The sequence below is a fragment of the Halichoerus grypus genome, chromosome 2, assembly GCF_964656455.1.
Source record: "Halichoerus grypus chromosome 2, mHalGry1.hap1.1, whole genome shotgun sequence".
Lineage (NCBI taxonomy): Eukaryota > Metazoa > Chordata > Mammalia > Carnivora > Phocidae > Halichoerus > Halichoerus grypus.
This window is the reverse complement of record NC_135713.1, coordinates 161932193-161946678: the sequence shown is the minus strand read 5'-3', so window position 1 is coordinate 161946678 and position 14486 is coordinate 161932193. Positions and strand designations below refer to the sequence as shown.

Sequence of the window (14486 nt, the reverse complement as noted above, 5' to 3'; positions counted from 1 at the left end):
CAGCAGCCCCCTGTTCCCTGGCCTGCGGCTCCCAGCACCCCTCTTCCCAAGGGCCGGTCCGAAATCCTTGTGGAAGTCCGGGGGCGGTGAAGTACACAGGACTCAAAGGGATTATGCACCTAGCCTGCCCTCAGGCACTGGAGTTGAAGTTAGTATTTTATGTAACCTGAAATGATCAATTAACGAAGGCTCACTGTTCAGCTCTTTCTTTAATGCAGCCTCAGAGCCTTCTTCCCCTCGATGAGGCAAAAATTCGCCAAGAGATCTTAGATGCAGGGTTGGGTTATTGATGTCAGCATGGCTGACAGCCCAGCTGGGTGGTTTCTGTCGCTTTCTATAATGGATTTTCACTGTTCTCGATAACACAGAGTCGTGAAAAGGCTAACAGCACTGTGGCGTCAAGATAAATTTATGTTTCTTATACTTACAAGTTCCAACTGTCACACATTCTGGAAGTTACATAAAGCAAAAGTTTTGTCCTTGGCTTTATTTCTAACTGTGCGCCTTAAATGTTTCTCTCCTTCAGAATAATATTTTCAGTGATGGTGAGGTTCTTAGGCTGTCCTTAAGAAAATCACTTTCAAAAGGTCCAAGCCAAAGAAACTTCATGGGGCCTCAGTGATTCCAGTTAAAGATCTTTTTAGGCCTTTTTCGGTAGTAGAAATGGAATGTACTAACTGAGTCATCCCTCTCGGACTGCCACACTCGTAACTAAGAACTCACAGCAAGCGCTCGTAAAAAGCCTGCTTGGAACAAGGGACTCAAGTTGTGGTGATGAGCTGGTTGGCCTTTTTGGAAAGAGAGCTAATGGTGCCGAAGGTGCTCTCATGAATTATGTCCCACGGAGGAATGAGGTCATCAGTGATCTCTTAAATTGGCTAACCAGACGGAAAAGACACTGCTTGGGAGTATGGATGTGACAAAATTATCTAGCATTTACTTAATGTAGATATGTGCTTTCACAATATAAATAAATGAAGAGTATTCCTGCCATGTCTGCATCTCAGACCAGACCCACGTAGGCCGCTCTGCTGTTTTTCCTGGGCTGTGATTTCATGGGGTTAAAGGGTTATGGAAAATTGGAAATCTATTTGCACTTAAAAAAGCTCTCTGAAGAATCTTGCTATTACCCAGTCATCTATAAAAATCACTTCAGAAATTTATTCATTTCATCCACCTGACTGATAAGCTCCGCGTCTACTTTTGCTAGAAAGCATAAGTTTTAGAAAGTTTGCTTTCAGAAACAAAACCTTGAAATGGGAGGAAGATCCAGTTCTTTTTTTTTTTTTTTTTTAAAGATTTTATTTATTTATTAGAAGGGGGAAGGGGCAGACGGAGAGGGAAAGAGAGAGAATCTCAAGCAGACTCCCCACTGAGCTCAGAGCCCGCTGTGTAACTTGCTTGGCATATTTTTTATTGAATGCCTCTGCTTTCCTGAGAATTTCTGTCATCGTCATTGTAGTCTGTCTCGGGCTTTGGTATCCCATGCCAGGAACTATCCCATTCAAGGCATACGCAGTGCCAAGGGGCAGCCAAGCTCTCTGCAGCAGCTTTGATGGCGACTTTCAAAGAATTTGTGGGAATTTTGTCAGTTTTGGGTGAGAGGCAAGGGGTAGGTATGGGATTCTTAAATTGAGCTTTAATACATCTGCTTTAGAGGACTTTAAAGATCCACCACAATATTACTGATGTGTCCTGGCAACTGAAGACCCGGAATACGATACAAACTGTGATGTATGAAGACATTACCACGCACTAGGTGTACTGTAAAGTTACAAAATCACCACACAAACCTGTGAGCTCTTAGTGCTGTTACCATCACCACTATACCAAAGGGGAAGCTGAGGCTCAGGAAGTGGCGTAATTTATCAGAGGTGCGTAACTAGTAAGCGGCAGAGCTGGGCTTAATCCCAGTTATTCTAAATCTGTGCTCTTTCTGCTGCATTGCGTCTCAGACATCTTCTATTGCTTGCTGAACCCGAGCCAGAAAAAAATTCTTTGTGATTGTTGAATTGAGACACCTTTCTTCCAGGTGCTTAAATTAAAGGATTTTATCTTACTTTATAATGAAGTAACTAAGAGCCAGTTTTTATAGATGATGCAGTTGAGAAAATGCATAAGACCCACTCACAGGTGGGCAGGAGTCAGCTCTGTGGGTCAAGAAGTGAAGATTGCCTGGGTAGAGGATATTTTACCACTGTCAAAGTAAGAGTAGGCAAATAGCTGTGGCATTCCTTTTTGTAATCATATCAGGAATTCTAGATGTAGTAAAACACAGTTATGCATGTCAGGTGGCTAAGAATCCTTCTGAGCTGATGATACTCTACGAAAGTTTTCCCTTTTCTTTTTTTTTTGAGAGAAGATGAGCACAAGCTGGCGGGGGAGGGGGGGGTTGAACCCAAGGCAGACGCTTAACTGGCTGAGCCACCCAGGTGCCCCTTCCTTGCCTCTTTCAGAGAATAGAGCATCCTGATACTTGAGGTCCTTTGTAAAATATGGATGTGACGCCTCTCATTCTCAGATTCCTCAGCCTCGAAAGTCCTGAGCTTCCAGGGAAAGTACACATACCTCACTTGCTTAGGATAAAAGTCTGAAGTGGGAGGTAAAATCCTTTTATAAATAGAGGTTTCTATGGTTTGAGAGTAGGGGAATGGTGGAAACAGTAAAATGTCTAAAACACTTAGATGTTTCATTTGTGGCCTTATTAAGCGTTACCTTAAAGTTTTTAATTCAATTTGATCTCCATTTCTCCCTTTCTCTTTTCAGCCATAGAGCTTATGTATGGAGGCATCTACTGCTTTTTGTGTCAGGACTACATATATGACAAAGACATGGAAATCATTGCCAAAGAGGAGCAACGGAAAGCTTGGAAAATGCAAGGTTTGGTTTTGCCTAGATTTACGTGCCTGCTTTGGCTCCTACTTGTGCATTCCCTCATGTCTGTCAAGGGCAGGGCTTATCAAGAGAAAGATCAATATCTAGGGAGAAAGTCAGGGTCGGGAGATAGGATAGCCTCTGGGTTTTTGCAGGTTGGGTCTTGATTTGGTGGGAAGAACCCTCACAGCTGCTTGCTTCCCCCTGTAGGTGCCAGTTGAGGATCCGGGAGAAGCAGGTGAGGTGACTGGCCAGACAGGTGGGCAGGTGCCCTCTGCAGGGGGCCAAGGGAGGAGGGCTGAAAATGCCAAGCTTCTCCTCATGGTGTGGTCTCTCTGGCAACCAGCCCCCTCCAGGAGCCCACTGGGAGTCACCTCATTAGAATAAAGATGCTCCTAGTGCTCTTAGCACTTAGGAAATCATAAGGGTTTGAGGAGCTTTGTGCCAGGAACCAGGGGCGGGGACCACTATGTGTTTTCTGGTCCCAGCGTGGGGTTCTCCCGTGCTGTCACTTCCCTGTGCTCACACGTGCCTTCATCGGATGCGTAGTCTGGGATACACACAACAATATGCGGCTGTTTTCCCTATTTCTTTCTTTCTTTTTTGTTTCCTTGATTTTTTTTTAGTTTTCATTTCCAGCAGATGCTGTAACAGTGAAAGGGTTACAACAGTAGGAGGTATAGTTTACCCCACTTGACTAGTGAGCATCACTCAGTGAGCAGAGCTTTCACTGTTTACAGAGAGAACATAGAAACCCAGTATCTGCTTTACACTTTTTGGCCTTAATAGCTCTGCTTTCAAACAACCCTGTTTTTTGAGAATGGAACAATAGAAACGGGGGCTCTCTGTGATCAGAATTGTTTGTATGTAACACATCTTTTCTGGAGAACAGTCTCTAACCAACTTCCTATTCTTTTCTCCCTCAAAAATTTAGTAACATTGCAACTAAGTCTGAATATATTATTTCTCTGGGAAGAACATTTCACCCACAGGAGCTAAGAAATGCATGGCCCAGAATAAAACAGAACTCTTCTAAAATCATTCTACAGGGCGCCTGGGTGGCTCAGATGGTTAAGCGTCTGCCTTCAGCTCAGGTCATGATCTCAGGGTCCTGGGATCGAGTCCTGTATCGGGCTCCCTGCTCCTTGGGAGCCTGCTTCTCCCTCTGCCTCTCTCTCTCTCTCTCTCTCATGAATAAATAAATAAAATCTTAAAAAAAAAAAATCATTCTACAACTCCAGGTGTCAGTGAGATAGTATGTCTTTTAAAGGTCATTGAATTTTGCAGAAATTTTAAGTCACATGGAACAAGCAGGTATTAAGATGAATTGTGACAATTAGCATCTGCACCATTGTCCGTGGTATAAATCTTTTGTGGGTACAGCTGTTCAACACGATGTATTTTCAAACTTTCAGCGAGTGCGTTTTCTCCCTGTGCTTTTACTCTTTAACGGGAGACCCCTCATCTCAGTGGCCGGGCCTGGTGCAGTCTCGCTACTCAGGGATTAAAGGCTTTGCAAAAAATCCCCATCTTGGCATTAGCGTTACGGTAGAGTTAATTGGAGGTGTTGCCTTTCTCACAGGAAACCGCTTATTCACCACACATTTTCTAAAAGAAACTCCTCCTAAGTGTTCTTTTTAGCCCGTTGCAATATAATACGGTTCAACAAAGACCTCGTGTTGTGGCTGCCCCTCTTTGAAATACAAGCTGATAAGTATTCTATCACCATCGCTTTTATTTACAAACACTTGATGAAAACTGAGCTCATGGCACCGGGAACTGTCTTCCATCTACTTAGGCGTTGGGGAGAAGTTTTCAACTTGGGAACCCACCAAACGGGAGCTTGAACTGCTGAAACACAACCCGAAAAGGCGAAAGATCACGTCCAACTGCACCATAGGTAGGTGGGCGACAGCGCCCGGAGCAGTGGTTTGTTCTGCCAGGAAGGCTGGCTTCTCTGGGTTTAAAAGTCGATGTAAACAGCTGGATTTCATAGCACGGTTCTCCTTAAGCCCTTGTATAAGTCGTTCATCATTCCCCCTCCCCCCAACTTCTGGAACACCTGTGCTCCGGGGGAAGGGGGCAGCTGGGGTAGGCTTGGGGGGCCTCATGGTGATGGACGGAAACGGTCCCTGCCCCGGGGCTCTGGCGGTCTGTCCTGTAAGAAGACTCAAGTTTATTCTGCCCAGGTTTGCGGGGGCTGATCAACCTTGGCAACACCTGCTTCATGAACTGCATCGTCCAGGCGCTCACGCACACGCCGCTCCTGCGAGACTTCTTCCTCTCCGACAGGCACCGGTGTGAGATGCAGACCCCCAGCTCGTGTCTGGTCTGCGAGATGTCGTCGCTGTTTCAGGAGGTGAGCGCTGCTGGCATGGGCAGCCTACCATTGCTGTGACCGCTTGTACTTTTCCTTTAAATAAAAGTCAAGTCCACATAATAAAGGAAGGCAGGTTTCTGGAACCTTGCACAGGGAATAATACATGCATTTCTTATGGAACATTTTTTTCCAAAGGGAATTGCTAGGGACTGTTGGCATCACCGTGCAGACTTGGAGGATGAGAAAGAGCCCTTCGGAGGGGGCGCAACAGGTGGAAGACATCTGTCTGTAGATGTCGTGGTCATTTCATCCTCCTCATTGTCTGCTGTCCTGTTCTCAAGGAGAGTGGCCCTTGTCTTCTCTTGCCAGGCCTGAGTGTGCTCCACCAGAGCACCTGTCTTGGTGGCCCTCTGCCCCGCACATCAGGTTCTGTTCTGCTTGGGGCCTAGGCCGCACTCACAGCGGGACAGAGCTCAGGCCTGGGCTCAGGCGTCCCGGGGCGGGATCCCCCACACCTAGTGACCGAAGAGGCTGCCCAACTACAGATCGGGGCGGCGCCTGCCCCGTGGCTGCCGAGAGGACCCAGATGTGCTTCAAGGGCCCAGCAGAGGAGCCGGCAGGTTCGGCCTCGTCTGCTTTCTTCAGTACCTCCGAGCGCAGCCTCGTGCCCGCCGCCCACCTTGTGTCCGCATCGGGCATTCCCCATTCCTCATTATGGCTTCTCTGTAGAAAACCGACAGTGGGAAGGGACAAAATGATAGATTCAAAAAGTCCAGGGAGTCCACATGAAAATACATTTTGAAAAAAAAAATGGGGGGGACGGGAGTAAAACAATCCTTTTGTCCGAGTACCCGCAAGAAATTCTAGGCTGTTACAGGTTTTTTTTTTTTATCGTGTGTGCTTTGTGTTCAGAGCGTAGTACTTATTCCTGACAGTTTTTCTCCTCCTCTCCCTGTCGGTGAGCAGTTCTACTCGGGGCACCGCTCCCCCCACATCCCCTACAAGTTGCTGCACCTGGTGTGGACTCACGCGCGGCACCTGGCGGGGTACGAGCAGCAGGACGCGCACGAGTTCCTCATCGCCGCCCTGGACGTCCTGCACCGGCACTGCAAAGGTGCGCCTCCGCCCCGGGTCCGCGGGGGTGCGGGGGGCGCAATGGGGGGGCTGGACGTCCTGCACCGGCACTGCAAAGGTGCGCCTCCGCCCCGGGTCCGCGGGGGTGCGGGGGGCGCAATGGGGGGGCTGGACGTCCTGCACCGGCACTGCAAAGGTGCGCCTCCGCCCCGGGTCCGCGGGGGTGGGGGGGCGCAGTGGGGGGGGGGGCTGGACGTCCTGCACCGGCACTGCAGAGGTGCGGCTCCGCCCCGGGTCCGCGGCGGTGGGGGGGGGACTGGACGTCCTGCACCGACACTGCAAAGGTGCGCCTCCGCCCCGGGTCCGCCATTCCCCCCGCCTGGGGTAGGGGGCGCTCTCGAACACCACGGGGAACTCAGCGCACTTGTGTTTTAATTGTATTGTTTTTCCCCATTAATACCCCAGAGAGGTTCCTCATAGTTTAAGAGGGGAGGAAATGGTTTGGGGTGTCCTCTTCCGACCTTGCTGGGAGGGGAAGAGCATGGCGGTTGGTCCTGTAAAACCCGTAGCAGTGAACAGAGGTCTCCGTCCTTGACGGGCCTTTGCCTCGAGTCCTCTGCTGCCGGCTTCCTCTCGGCCTGATTGTGAGGGCGCTGGTGTGCGGCTCCTGCGGGTTACCGTGGCCCCTGACGCGCCAGAAAATTCCATATATGCTCCAAATGCAGCTGAACCATCAACACTGGCTTCCTCCCCTGGTGGGGTCTCCAGAAGGACCGATCATGGCGCTAAAGTCGCCAGAGAGAGCTGAGAATACAAAACTGGACCTGCACGCTCGCCAGTGCTTCCCTTACCCTAAGTCACGCTCATTTTGGGGTCCAGCCAAGGTCTTTTTAAAGTCTCTTTCAGGACCTCGCTGGGTTTTGGCTTCTGTCCCACAGCTGGGCTCCCAGAGGGGGGCAGCCCCCCCAGGGGTCTCAGACGTGGGTGGGTTTGGATAGTCTGGGGAAGGGGATGGGGGAAGCAGCTCTTCGGGCTCGGGGCAGGAGGTTAGGACTGAATAACAAGCCACCGCGGGTCCCTCCTGCCCTCCCCATGGCGGGGTTCCCAGTCTGAAGGCCCTACGCCCAAGTGTGCTGACCCAGGATCAGCTGAGGAGGATTCTTGACCGTGATGGGTCACAGTCCCCTGGAGGGCTCTTTGCTGCTTCTGTTCGCTGGGTGTGGAGTGAGCTCAGCAGTTTCCTGCTGGGTCCCCGGTGATGCTCATGGGCCGGTTCAGGGAAGACACTTAGGTGTAGCTGACATGCGTCGGGGTGACCAAGTTACCTGCTTACCTGTGGCTTCTGGGGTGGACCGGCGGGGTGTTGGTGATTCTGTTGGACCACAGTTCTGTTCCCCAGGCCTCCTGCTCGGCCATTCTGCAGTCACGGGGCTGCTCTCCCAAATGCCCTGTGAGGTCTGACAACCCAACTTTGAGGCCAGCCAGACTCCGAATAAGGTGGCTTGTTCTCATCAGCTGTCGGGGCTTTGGGTTCTGGCTTTTTTGTGTACTTAAGTGTTTTTCTCCTGAAAAACCTATACATCCTTTCAGTGCTCACCTGAGGAGCCAAATAAACGGTGCTGAATAGCTTAGGTGAGGTTTGGTTTCCTAGTATGAAGTATAACATACAAACCGAAAAGAGCCGCTGTGTGAGAGCATTAAATTATCATCCCGAGCACTTGAGGATAATCACGAGACTTCTGTAACCAGCATTAGTCTGTCCTAAAAATCAGCTGCTTCAAATGCATTGCTGGGAAAACGTTCATTTGACAGAAACATGATGCAATGATCATGATCCACTTCTCTGATGTAATTCTGTTGCACACGTCACAAGAAATGTCTCGTCAGAGGCAGGGTGTTCCGGGATGCCTGGGTGGCTCAGTCGGTTAAGTGTCTGCCTTCGGCTCAGGTCATGATCCCAAGGTCCTGGGATCGAGTCCCGCATTGGGCTCCCTCCTCAATAGGGAGCCTGCTTCTCCCTCTCCCACTCCCCCTGCTTGTGTTTCCTCTCTCTCTGTTTCTGACAAGTAAATAAAGAAAATCTTTAAAAAAAAAAAAAAAAAAAAGCAGGTGTTCCAATTTCTCCTTCAGCCTTGCTAGTTCACTTGGCTGGGTCGTGTTTTTATGTGGTTGCGAGCATCGGGTATCTTTTGGCTTATTTTCCTTTGTGGTTTCTTATATGTATTTTCCTGTATTCTAACATTTTGTCCCATGAACTTGAAATCTTTCTGGATAGCATTTTCTCCCTAATTTCTCTAGGCGATTGGCTGTCAAAAGACTTAGTGGGCATCCTTTATTCCTAGATAATAATTTCACTTGTTTGAGAAGAAATATATATACAGATAAACACAGTCTATCCTCTTTGTCTGGTTGAATGAAAGTTCTATTGTATGTATCTGCGATACATGTTAGTATGTATTGTGTTCCAGTGTGTAAGCTTTGTATTCGAGTATTTGCCCTCGAATATATAAAACCCGTGTTGAACTAGAGAGGATAGGAGTGGTACTTATCTAGGTGCAAATGCTTAGAAAGCAGAGCTGTTCGTGAAGTTGCAGGCTGCAGGAGCTGATGGGGAAAACAGACCGACGGGAGTCCTGCAGAGACGCTTTCTGAAGTCGGGGCACCGTGTCTGTGCCGCGCAGGGGGGAAGCAGGCATTCCCTGGCAGCGTGGGGCGCCCCGCCACGGCAGGGCCGCTCAGTTGTTCTGTGGGGGAAGGGGAATCCGTGACTCTCCCCAGTGACTGGGCGTTAGCTACATCGTGGTATCTACGTAGAAGCCAAGCGGATCTTAGGGAATGGAGAAAAAGAAGCACACTTAAAATATGCTAGCTGGGTTGTTCCCTCTTTTCTTGCCAAGTCTCCCTGTTCAAATAAGGGTCCTCCTGTGCCCTCGTGAAAGTTTCGGCACTTTGGCTTCACCAGCCTCTGTAGGTGAATGGCCTCACGCCTTGGGCCCGAGGCTCTTGGAAGCTTGCGGACTCGGGGCACAGATGCAAATCCCACAGCTGTGATCTTTCCCCAGGTGACGATAACGGGAAGAAGGCCAACAACCCCAACCACTGCAACTGCATCATAGACCAGATCTTCACGGGCGGGCTGCAGTCGGACGTCACGTGCCAAGTCTGCCAGTAAGTGTGCGAGGCTTCCCGCACGGCACCCAGCGTTCTTCTGGAACGCGAGAGGCCGTCTGCGCTGTGCTGACCAGACCGTGATGCGGGACCCCAGGTCCTGCCCGGGAGACCGACTTGGTTCTAGGTGCTGCTTTTGGAACATCATGGGACATGTTCAGCCAGCAAAACTGCTGTGTTTTGAGCAGGTTTTAGAAGTTTTAACACTTAGAGCCAGAAGTTTAGTCCGCACCCCCCACGGCTCTGGCTCTTCGGTGATGCGTGGATCAGTAGGTGGTGTGGCTCTGACAGAGGAGCCTCTCCAGCAGCCGAACGTGGAGCAGGACGAGCTGAGGTTAAACAGCCAAGCCATCAAACGTGTTGAGATAAATCAGCTCCAGTACAGGAGGCCCACAGAGGAGGAGCAGGTCGCCCCGAGTGCTGCAGGGTCCCGGGGCCATCTTTTTTCCCATGCACACCTGGGCGGGTGTGCCCTGAAGCTTCTCCCCACGCCTTGCTCTACCAGGAGCTAAATAAGAGCCCTGCCTTCTGGAGGGACTGGTGCACACCTGGCAGATCCTTGGCACCCGTGCTCCGAAGTGTGTTGCTTTTCACGTCATGGTTTCCTTTCCCACGTTCTCCAGACTAGTGTCCCTGATTGTTCACAGCTTTGCTCAGCGTGCAGAGCTTTGATTTCCAGGAGGAGGATGCATGGGTCAGTGAGGTTGCAAGAACCCTCCCTTTCGACCTCCGTGCACACTCCTCTGTGTTTTTCCATTTCAGGGTTTTAAAAAATCCTGGTCACGATCCACTCAAGTTATTTCGGAACCTCTACTGGATTCCCACGTGCAGTTGGTAGAGGACAGAGGAGATACCGGGAGGGGAGCGATTCTGCCTGGGTCACGCACCCAGTTTTCTGTGATGTAGACGCCGTCGTGGGCATTGCTCCAGTGTTTAGACTCACAGTTTAAAGGATCTCCTTGTCGGCTCTGTGCTGCTGAATTCCAGCAGCAGGAGGCTGTCTCAGGTTTATGTCCTGTTTGAGTATCTGGAGTGAAGTTCCCAGCCTGTCCTTCACAGGCTGTGTCTGGGAGGGAACCGGCTCTGTTAGGTAGAGCATCCCGTGGCGCGGTGCTGGCTCAGTGCGTTCTCTCCACGGGAGGTGTGTGTGGAGCTCTGAATCGCTCCCTGGACTCGCGGTTTCCAATTCCTCAGATGCTGCTGGGCTAGATCCATCAATTCAGAACTTCTGGACGTGGGGCCCAGGGGTCTGTCTCTATTTTCAAAAAACCCCAAAACGATTGTAATGATCTTCTGGGTTCTGAAACCGTAGCTTTCGGAGCATCCTGTGCCGGAAGTGGTTTACCTGCTGTTCCTCCACAGGGCTCCCTTGGGGGCCCAGGACGAGCTGGGTGGGAGCTGTCCCGTGTCTTCTGACCTTCCACTTCATTTGGATGGAAGGGCAGAGCTGTGAGATGCTGTGGATGTCGTCGGCCAGCTGCTGCCTCAGAGGCTGCGTGGCCGTCCGTTCTCACGTGTGTGTCTCTCCTCTTGCTTCTAGCGGAGTCTCTACCACCATAGACCCCTTCTGGGACATCAGTTTAGATCTGCCTGGGTCCTCCACCCCGTTCTGGCCCCTGAGCCCCGGGAGCGAGGGCAGCGTGGTGAACGGGGAAAGCCACGTAGCAGGAACCACTACGCTCACGGACTGCTTGCGAAGGTAAGGGAGCTGCCAGCGCTTCTGGAGACAAAGCAGGCGCTGGTCTCTCCTGCCTGCGGCTCTTCGGGGTAGTGGTCGGTCAGAGGAAAGTCCGAAGGAATTCAGGGCCACCCAGGGCCCCAGGAGAATTTTCTGTCACATGTCCGGTATAGAAAATGAGACAAGGCAGGACAGCCTGCAGGTGGCTGCAGCTGGTGCACAGTGGCTCGTAGAGTCTGTCACGTGTTGGCAAGAGGACTGTTCTGGTCACCCAGCTTGGTGTGGGAACCCCCTGCCCGCCGGGTAAGGTGCCCAAGAGCCAGAGAGCTGAGGTTGAAGCTCCGTCAGCGTCTGGGGCTGAGAAGCTGCCCCAGAGTCTGGCGGGGCCCTTCCTGCCGGCCACTGGCCCGTTTGTGGTGGTGCGCGCGTCCGTTTTCGCCATCGCCACCTGGGACAGGTGCTGGGGTTAGGGGACGGTTGCCATCGGCGTGTTCGGGTTGCTCTCACACGTGATAGCGGAGACGCTAGAGACCCTTTCTAAACTATCCTAATGGACTTGAGTGTTTTACAGCCTTTATTTTCATTTACTCACTTTAAAGGTCACCGCAGGTGTGTCCTTGGGCAGAGGTGTTCCTTACGAAGAGGGGCAGGCTTCTTGGTTTTTATCTTGCTGTAGAGTCAGCAGGCTCAAAGGTGCATGTTAAGAATTTTTAAGCACGTCAACTCCGTCACACTGGTAGGTCCAGATGTAAATGGGGCATCAAACTTGTAATTTGGAAACCAAGAAGAACGTCGGAAATTAAAAGGCCACCATTTTTGAAGAGACGGTTTCCAACTCCGTTGCACTTAGTTGTGTGTTTCAGCAAACCTGAAGCTTTGCCCACGAAGCGGGCACAGAGGGGGCAGCGACACTTTCCACACTGAGATGCCCACCGAGCTGTCCGGTCAGGGGCCGCGTGGGGCTGGGTCAGTGGCTGAGTGGCTGAGGAAAGGCGAGCACGTTCATCTCGAGTTTGTGTTAACAGCAAAGGGGCCCTTTCCAAGTTACGTTGAGAGCAGATTGCAAAGCCGGCAGGAGGAAGTTGAGGTAGATGGAATTCCATAGCTCCAGACCCTCCGAGTTCTCAAGTGTTTCATGAGGGTAAGCGGTGCGGGGGCAGAGAGGTGGCCATCACCCCTTGGGAGCTGCCTGAGGGAAGGCTCACCCCGTGCTCCTTGAGCCTTTCGGGGAGGAGGTAGACTCAGCGGGAGCACGGAGGCGGCCCTGGTGAAGGGGGAGCCCTCGGCAGGGCCAGTTGCTTTCCTGGGTGTCTGTGCCGTTCCTGTGTTGGCCTCGGGCTGTGCCCTTGGCTCTCGTCATTGTATTGCGGTCTCTGCTCTTTTACTGTCTGTGTTGTATCTCCTCAGTCCGGATTGAAATGCAGCCTCTTCGGGGGAGGAGACTGCCTCGTACTACCTTCCCGTCCCCCCGTCGCACCTCGAGTGGTGGTGGTCTTCTGCCGGGCACGCGTGCGAGCGCACCTGCACTCAGCAGGTCGGAGTGCTTGCAGGCTTGCAGGCGGCAGGAAGGGGCTCTGCTGAGCTCAGGCGGGTGAAGAGACTGGGTAGTTCACCGCATCCACAGGAAGGCTGAAGAGGACCCGGCTCAGCAAACACGTGGTCCCCATGCGAGGCTTGGGGACCGGTATCCAGAAACACGCAGCCCGCTGCTGGCCTGTGGCTGTTTGGTGCCGTGGAGCTGCTGCTCCGGGCAAGACCAGGTCTTTCTCCAGATGCTTCTTGAGAATGACTCTTCCAGACGCAGAGTCCTCATTATGAGTATCCAACCGGTCGAGCCTAGGTCGGGTGCCCAGAATGCTGGTGGGTGGAAAAGCAAATCCCTGGCCTTTGTGGTAAACTTCCATGAAGGAAGACGGGCCCTGCCTCCCACCCAGGTTTGGAAATTCCCCAAACGTGGGTGGAGGGGTGGCACGGATAGATAGTTGAGAAGATCTGGGAGTTGAGCTCTGTTGTCCTTCCATTCTTCACTCACGGTTATGGAATTTGAAGCCAAATCCTCTTCATATCTGACGTTGTGGGATGTTTTCTTAGCTGTCGAAGCAGGTTTGGTTGACATAATTGGTGTCCGAACGTTAGCGTCATTTGGCAGAGAGGAGGAGGATTTGGGTTAAGTGCATTTCAACTTAGGGGGCACTGCACACGGAAGGAAAAATGACAAAATATCAGGATCTTCCTGAAGAATAAAAAATGAGAAAACCTCAAAAGATGACTCTGGACTCAGCATTTTATACCGCGCTGGAGTACGTTCTTTTAAAATGCGCATCCTCAGGAGAAGCATTGCGCTTATTGATCAGCTGCTTAATTGATAATAGTTAACAAAGTGGTTAAAACTGGCTGACGCTTGTGTTTCCAAAATTGAGGGTAAGTGACGTGTTCACACCCCCAGTCTGAGTTGACAAGCCACACAAAGGCTGTATCTTAGGAAGCTCGACCCTGTCACATTTGAGAGTTCCTGCAGCTCGAGCCTCAGGCGCTTCCTTCACTGGGGAAGGAAGTGTTCTTTGCAGCCCGGCTTGGTAGGTTTGTTGCCTCGGGCACTTTGCTTTCCACCATCGGACACCTGCTTTCTGAATGCTTGCTGCACGGGCAGAGTGCTCTGCCTAATTTCTGTTGTGGGCTGGCATTGGGCTTCCAGTTGTAAAAGTCCATGTTTTTCCTCAGTGCACCGTGCTCGCTCTACCTGGTAGTGACACCGGTCTGAGTACTTGTCCCCGCTGTCTCCAGTGCTGACCGGAGGAGCTGGTCTAGACATCAGGGAAGCGGTTGTGGCCCCTGGTGCGGTCCTGAGCAGTTTGGTTGGCCTGGGGCCAAATGGGTTTGAGTTGGAAAATACGGTTATGGGGTAGTGTGTGGCAAGTCATGTATTTCCAGAGTCTTCACTATAAACATGGGCATGTTCTTCTTTCTTCCAGTCAGGTACCCAGTGTTTAAACTGCCCTGATTGTTTTTATAAGAAACTATTCCGTACAGTTTGTTCAACTCAGGATCCAGACTAGGTGTGCACATTACGTTTGCTTGCAAATCCATAGGCTTCAGGCCCCGCCCCCGCCCCCCCCCGCCTTGGTTTCCTTGCCATTTCTATGTTGAAAAGACAAGATCGTTTTTCACAGAATTACCTACACTGTGGACTTTGCCAATTACATTTGTGGGCTAGTTCTTGCAGGTTGGGGCAAACACGCTCAGATGCCTTGTACCATGTTCTTTCCCATGAGACCTAACTGCTCTCCTTGGCTTCCCTCGGCTTCCCACTTCCGGGGCACCTCCGGGGCAGGCTGGGTCAGCTGTGGTCAGGAGGGGGCATCCGTCTTGCCC

At 51.4% G+C, this 14486-nt stretch overlaps 1 protein-coding gene across 1 annotated transcript in view; it reads left to right on the top strand.

The window, feature by feature from the left end:
* The window catches only part of USP22 (ubiquitin specific peptidase 22), a 41567-nt gene that overhangs the window by 19476 nt on the left and 7605 nt on the right, over positions 1-14486 (top strand). The window contains exons 3-8 of the mRNA XM_036101863.2: positions 2767-2880; positions 4673-4774; positions 5064-5233; positions 6161-6308; positions 9331-9436; positions 10977-11135. Coding sequence (XP_035957756.1) covers positions 2767-2880; positions 4673-4774; positions 5064-5233; positions 6161-6308; positions 9331-9436; positions 10977-11135 — 799 coding nt within the window. The remainder of the gene's footprint in view (positions 1-2766; positions 2881-4672; positions 4775-5063; positions 5234-6160; positions 6309-9330; positions 9437-10976; positions 11136-14486) is intronic.